A 7,513-nucleotide genomic window follows, 5' to 3' on the forward strand; every position below is an offset into this window, starting at 1 on the left:
ATCTTTCATCTAACCTAACAATGTTAAAATTGAATTATATATGCGATATTACTATACAAAAGTTAAACTCAAAACTCAATTGGAACAGACCTAGAAAAGTATAACAACAGACCTACTAATCAACAAATTTCTCCAATATTATTTGGTGGAGATTAAGGAATGCCAAAATATTCGAGTAATTAACATTGTACCAACAAAATGACATAAATTTCATAAGGTACACTATAACACTCCTTTCAACTTAATATGATATATATAGTAATACTTTCAATTTTACAAATAAGAGAAAATTCGAAAGAACTTGAACTAATAGCGATATCTTTCACAATTCTCTCTTCTTCTTTTTTAACCCAAATACACCAGGGAAAAAAAGATTTATAATAAAAATTCACTTAGTTTCCAAAGTTCTATAGTCCAAAACACTATTACTCTTTAATCCTAAAAAATTATAACTTGCAATATTACCCATATTGTTTTTACTGCAATTGCAATCTTTACTATTTTGTATACCCAAACTGCATGCAAAACACCTTGAGGGGCTATGTTGGTAATTTTGTAGAGAAGGAGGGCTAATTCTGAGCTCAAGATTTAAATCAGGACACTGTTCTCGAAATGGACTGCTACTAATTTCATCTTCCAATTGACTTAACCCAGATTCAGCTTTGACATTTATCATCTTATTATGATCTTCTTCAATATCTTTAGTTTTATGATCTCCACCTGCAAATGAAATTGTTGTGATTTTTTGCGTTGTACCGGGCTCGTTAACGGGCCTGTGTGTCGTAGGATCAATGCCCCGACTCAAAAGCTTCCTTCTTATATGTGTATTCCAATAATTCTTTATCTCGTTATCTGTTCTTCCCGGTAATCTTCCGGCTATAAGTGACCATCTGAAAAGGAAGAAGAAGGTAACTAATGCAAGTTAGTTCACATTTTAAGTAATTCAACTTTAGTAACGAAAGTTGAAAAAATGACAAAAATAGTTTGTTATGTCTCGAGTTAGTCTAAAATAGTCCTTCAAGTGAGCAATTTTAGTTTTCGAATTTCAAAAGTGAGATAGAGTATATTTTTCAAATTTCTGAATTATTTTAAATAAAATTTCTGACTTGGCTGCTGAATTGACAAAAGTGAAATTAAGGAGTGAGTAGTACGTACTTGTTACCCAGAAGGCTATGGAGTTTGATAATGAGTTCATCTTCTTCTTCAGTAAAATTACCGCGTTTAAGGTCAGGTCTCAAGTAATTAATCCACCGGAGACGGCAACTTTTACCGCAGCGGAGAAGTCCGGCAGCTTTGGGAAGGGATCTCCAGCAACCTTCGCCGTGAGTTCTAATATAAGAAATAAGTCGTTCATCTTCTTCTTTAGTCCAAGCTCCTTTATTTGTATGTGCTTTTTCACAACACGGTGATCTTCCCATTGAACACTAATAATCTCAAACTACTTCTTCTGTGTAGTATTTAGCTATGGAGAATTAATTAATGCCGGCTTTTTTCAGAACTTGAGGTGGGATTTTATAAGCTTTTGACTCCCTGAAGAAGATGGACCCCACTGACGTAGGGGGGTGGGTGGGGTAGGAGTAGCAGAAAGGGAGTAGGGGTTGTGGGGGGTGGGGTAGTGACCTTATGCTTCTAGATGCGAGTTGGTAAGACAGGTTAGAGGACAGTGGCTGGTAGCCATTCTTTTCTTCTTTTTTTAATCATATCAACCTCATATATAATTGTTACTCTCTCCGTTTTAATTTGATTATTTTATTTTAATTTGATGAGTAAATTTTATTAATTTTTGTTAGTTATGAATAAATTAGTGATGAAGTTTATAGTTAATTCCTCTTTTGTTTTATGACTATATATATATTATGTGTGAAAAGTTAGAAGTACAAAGATGCGTTAAAAGAAAGAAATATTCTTTTAAGAAAATAAGAAAATAGTAAGACAATTAAAAAATATTCCAGTTAAGTTCAATATCTTATTTATAAGTTTAATTTAGACATCAAATGTTGAATTATATTGTATTGCTGCTATACTAATCCTAAATGAAATACAACTATAAGAAAATGGAGTAAGAGTGACATTGATTAACTAATTATATTTAAAGGTAAACTTTAGGTAGGTGCAAAATGAGGTATTAAAGATCCAGTAAATTTATGACAAAATGAGTGTATGATCTGTTCTCTTTTTTATTTATTTTTATTTTTATTTTTATTTTACAAGTTCTGTTTGTGACTAAACTCTGAACCACATCTTAAAATAATAATAATAATAAAGTAATTTGGCTAACTATTCAAATCTCCCCTAACCATAGGACGACATGTACCAGACACTTTTCTTGCAGACTACTAATTTAAAAATAATAATAATATTATTATTATCATTATGCTCTTGTTTGAACTAACAACTTTATTAAATTTAATTTGTGTTGTTCTACATTAGATTTATACCCTAAAACTTTATCAAATGACATATAATTTGTCCTAACAACTCGTCAAAGTTAAACCATTTTTGTGAATATATTGATATCATGTATGTATGGATCTAAGTTATATATAAAGATTGTTTACATATTAATACGTTTGAACGTTCGATAGCAAGTTAATTACTTTTTATGTCTCAATGTTATATTACACTTTCAATTTTAGTATATCCATATACACATCGAAAAGATTTAATTTTAAAATGCTTAGTTTATATTCTTAACGAGATAATTTCTAGTTACTTTTTTTATTTTCTTAGATACACATACTTATAAAAAAATATTTTAGACATTAAAACTCATTAGTTTTAATTTCTATAAAATTTTTGTGTTCAGACAAACAATGTCACGATTTGAGAAACAGAGGAAATAAAATGCAAAAAATAAATAATAGTTGCAGAGAAAATTGACTGAGTATATTTTGTCCTTTTTTTTTTTAAATTAAGGATTTGGCTTAGTTGTAGTGGGTGTTTGGTGAAGAAGTTGTTCACAGTCCTTTACCCTTACATTTTCTTGCTAGTACAAGCAATTAATTAACTCTAATTAGATAAAGAGTTTAATTTATCTTTATTGTATGTATTGGTGAAATAAAAGATATTCTCATCGTCAATCAGTGAAAAATTTATGTTATAAAATATATATTTTTCACTTATTTTTATCGAATTAGTCCATTGAAAAAATGCATGGAGTAAAAGATTCTCACTGAAATAGTAACAAATTTCTTAATTTTTTTTTCCGTATGAGAACATCACTATCGATTCAATCAAAATATCTATGAAAATAACCATCAAATACTTTTAGTAAGTTATTTTAATAGTGTACATCCAACATGCAAGAAAAGGTGGATTGAGTATATTGTTAGGGTTTCTAGAAGAAATGGAGGTTGGAGAATAATGGAAGGAAAAAAGAGAAGCATAGCTAATTAGGAGGAAAAAAATGGAGGTGGGGTGTGATTGTTGTTGTATATGGGCTTTTGGTTCACCTTCCACTTCTCTCTTTTTGTTTTCATTATTAGAGAAAGAGAGAGAGACCAAATATATTTTTTAAGAATTGTGGTTCAAGTTAATTTAGGCAAAAAAAAGTTGGAGATGGTAAGGTTGATTCACCTTTTTGTTCCTCTTCTTGCTACATATGATTACCTACTTCTTTTAGTTGTCTATACAAGATATTTTATAAGCCATATCAATATTTAAATAAATAAGTATAATTACTATAATATAAGTAACAAATAGTAGTGACATTCTTTCTATCTGTACACAATATTTTAAAAAAATTATAACCTCAATTCGTAATTATCGAAATTAAAAAAGAGATTGATTTTACAACGTATAAAGATAAACGAGGGTAAATATACACAACTTCATTGATTCTTTTACTGAATTGATTCAACCAATTGAACTAAAAACGATTCATTAAATTGTTTGATCAAATGCTAGTATAACCCAATGGACCAAAACATAACTCATACTCCAACTTTCAGAGTCTATATTAAAATTGAAAATGTGAAAGAACTTAAATTTTAAAAATTGAAAATATTGATTAATGAGCTCTCTTTTTTTAATCAAAAAGCATAATGAAAAGGATGAGAGGTCGGATCATATAGAAATTAGAATATAACTTATTATTTGACCCGTTTTAACCTAACTTATTTTGACCTAAATAAATGTTGAACGATTAAATCATAGCTTATTTATTGATTTCATCAACTTTAATCCGCTCAAGTTAACACAATTAATCATTTGTCACACGCCTATTACCTATATATCTATACCTCCAATTTGCAAATGTACTTTTATTTTGAATTTTTACCCACCACCAAAAAAAACCTTATCTCTCTTTTTTCCCTTTTTTCTCCTTGAAAACAACTAGAATGATAACAACTTGTGCCTATAATTCACGATACTAAACCCCTAGTCCTATCAACTTGGCTTTGATGACTTGAAGGAGAGTTGTCCACTTGTGTAATTTCATGTGTGTGTTTTACCTACCTTTTGTCAACCTTTTTGCATCCCCTTGTGTCACGTCCCAAAAAAATAGAAGACTGCCCACCTCTAAAATTATGATGTTGAACTATGGCACGGTTTTAATTTGGATTTTATTGCCACACGTATTTCTTCATTTTATCATATATCCAAAAATAATAATAATAATAATAATTATTATTATAAGCTTATCCATTATCTTCTCCAACATGTTTGGCTTCCATCTTAATGTTACTACCACCACTAAAGTGCTTAAATATCAATCTCCATCCTTATCTTTAGTCCAACACATATAAAGGTGGAGCCAGATACTCAGAATTTAAAATTTTATGTATTTTTATTCATGTAAATATTTCAATAATAATAGAATTCATAGTTAAGTATTTATAAAGATTCATTATTAAAATTTTTAATATATACATAGGATCCGTAGAAAAGTTATTGCGTCCGTGGGAACTTGTAACTAGCACAATGAATCATGGCCCTAGGTGTAAGAGACTTGAGTTCAATTGAATCTCTTTCATGTGAAAAATATTTTATACGTGCAAATTGGCAAAAAATAAATTAAAATTTTGTTATAGTATACATTATATTGGGAAAATTGTATATAATAGCAAACTATTAATTTAAATTAAATGTTATAACCACAATTTAATTTAATTGTAATTCGTAGCAAACTGTTGTCAATCGCCTCTCTCCCTGAAATTCTCGCTCACCACTCTCCCTCTCTCGCTCGTCAATCTCTCTCTCGCCTTTCTCACTTTATACAAACACAAATGTATAAATTGTGTTTCTGTTTGTATAAAGCGAGAGTAATTTATATATACATATGCAAATACATATATCTTCATCCAATACACTTATAATTATACAATACAAATCTTCCCCTGCCCAGTTCTCTTTTGTCTTTCTCTCTTTCTCGCTTTATACAAACACAGATTATACAAAATATAATTTATAATTTGTGTTTGTATAAAGCGAGAGAGATATTTGATATACAAACGTTTTATTTCGATTCAATTGTATACAAATTCAAATTTTATGCAGATATACAAACACATAAAATTGAATTGAGAGGCTAACAACGATTTATACAAACGAGAGGCTGCCAACGATTTATACAAATGAGAGGCTGTCAGCGATTTTATACAAATCTGATGCCCCCAATGATTTATACAATCTGATGCTCCATAACAAATATAAAGTTTGTTATGGAGTGCAATTATGCAAACTATAGCTATAGCATACAAATATGATTTTTATGTTTGCTAAATGTGAAAATTTTATAGATGGAGGCAGAAGTTCAATGAAAAATAAGCTATGAGTTATAAAATTTTACACATTCAATGATATGAGTTAAGTTCATAAAGAAAAGACAATAGTTAGTATGGTATAACACATCAAAGAGAAGTATTGAAAATATTCTTAAATTCAGAGCGAATTATTAGTTTTATCCTTAAAGTTAAACTATTGACAGTCTTAAAAATACTCTTTTTTTTTGTCTAATTGAACTTAAATATACCACCGATCTTGCACCATGAGTGAAATACACCCCTAAATTCTCACCAGATTTAGAGGTGTTTCAACACTTCTCTCGACTTTTTATTAAGAGTCTCATGCTCCTACAAGAGTTAGAGACCACTAGCTATGTCATGTGGTAGATTGGGGGTGTATCTAAGTTTAGTTAATCAAGTAGAAGGATATTTTTAAGATTGTCAATAATTTGGGGATGAAACTAATAATTTGCACTAAATTGATAGGTATTTTCAGTACTTCTCTACGCCAAAATACAATAAAAGTAATAACATATCCAACATAATTATTCATGTAGAATTTGAAATGGTGATATATACACAATCTTATGAAAGTACAGAGTAAGAGATATTAATTGTATATAAAAGAAATTATATTGTTAAGCGTATACAAATTAAAGTGATAATGAAAGGGATATGGTTGGTAATGGGCATAAGTGATATTATGGGAACAATAAGGTGAGAGGCTCGTGGATATCATGTGCTTAGGTATAGAGAAGAAGACTCGTGGGGCCTGTCTTAAAACACCATTGTTTACCAACCTCTTTAGTCTCTATTTCTCTTCCCATGTGATTTCCTTGCCTTTGTCATTTTTGGTCTTTCTCCTCTGTCCCACATTTGGTGGATAAAGATTCACTAATTGCTTTCTCTTTATTTATTATATTCTTGTAAATACTGTTTGTTTATAAATCATCTATTTGGGAAATCTAACAGTTCGTTGCTTTCCTCAGTAATATTTAAAGGGTTTGAATAGGGTAAAATCATACAAAAGAATTTACCTAATCGGTTCCAAATAGATGAAGCTAAAGAACTATACTAATAGTGACGGATAGTTTGTGGTATTAGTAACTAATGAACTTGTTTTAATCATTGCCCCCCAATGGAGACCACGGTAGTAGACAGTTTAAAGAAAAAGAGAGAAAAATCAGTCATAGTTTGATGACTCATCTTAAATAAGAGTTTAGACTTTAGTTAGTAGTAATCAGTCAGTCGGGAGAGAGCAAAGTATACCACCCTGTCATAGTCACGAGTTTGATTATATATATTGTTGTTATGGTTAACAAGGTTGAAAGAAAAAACAAATACAGAGCACACAAACTTCAAACCTTTCTAACAAGCTTTTAGGCAGTGAAATGAATATAAACCAGATCGACTCTCCAAAACAGGAAAATCAAAGTTTTGGTGTTTTTCTCTGCTTTCGTGTTGAATACAAACACATAGTAGTTAAGAGTCTCTTTCCTAGCAAAGGCACGGGGGAGGTGTAGGTGCATAATAAAGGACAGATTCATGCACCGTAACCAGAAAAGATGGGACAATAGGAACTCTAAGAACTGAAAAATGCTAACAAATAGTCTGCTTATTTGTGGGAAAAACTGGTACAGTACCATAACAATAGATGACAATGTTAGGCAAAATAAGAAGGTATGCCGCTAAATAATTCGCAAATGGAACGTGGCTAACACATAAAGGGTGTTAGTAGTCAATCATGCTCCATCTGATCTGACCAACCTTTCTATGTCAAATTCCTG

The 7,513-nt window shown here is 30.3% G+C and overlaps 1 protein-coding gene across 1 annotated transcript; it reads right to left on the bottom strand.

Moving 5' to 3' along the window:
• Window positions 1-231: 231 nt before the first annotated feature.
• On the bottom strand, window positions 232-1,457 carry LOC125815247 (MYB-like transcription factor 4). Its single transcript, XM_049494682.1, has 2 exons — window positions 1,156-1,457; window positions 232-890 (listed from the first exon to the last, which is right to left on the bottom strand). The coding sequence occupies exons 1-2, from the start codon at window positions 1,416-1,418 to the stop codon at window positions 389-391; spliced, it is 765 nt and encodes a 254-aa protein (XP_049350639.1). The 5' UTR covers window positions 1,419-1,457; the 3' UTR covers window positions 232-388.
• Window positions 1,458-7,513: the final 6,056 nt, after the last annotated feature.

Source organism: Solanum verrucosum, unplaced genomic scaffold (assembly GCF_900185275.1).
Source record: "Solanum verrucosum unplaced genomic scaffold, falcon-dt-bn FXZP01000261.1, whole genome shotgun sequence".
Taxonomy (NCBI): domain Eukaryota; kingdom Viridiplantae; phylum Streptophyta; class Magnoliopsida; order Solanales; family Solanaceae; genus Solanum; species Solanum verrucosum.

Coding starts and splice junctions, on each gene's coding strand:
- LOC125815247 (XM_049494682.1), bottom strand. CDS start 1,418: ATGGGAAGATCACCGTGTTGTGAAAAAGCACATACAAATAAAGGAGCT. Junction 891..1,155: donor CATAGCCTTCTGGGTAACAA/GTACGTACTACT, acceptor CTTCCTTTTCAG/ATGGTCACTTATAGCCGGAA.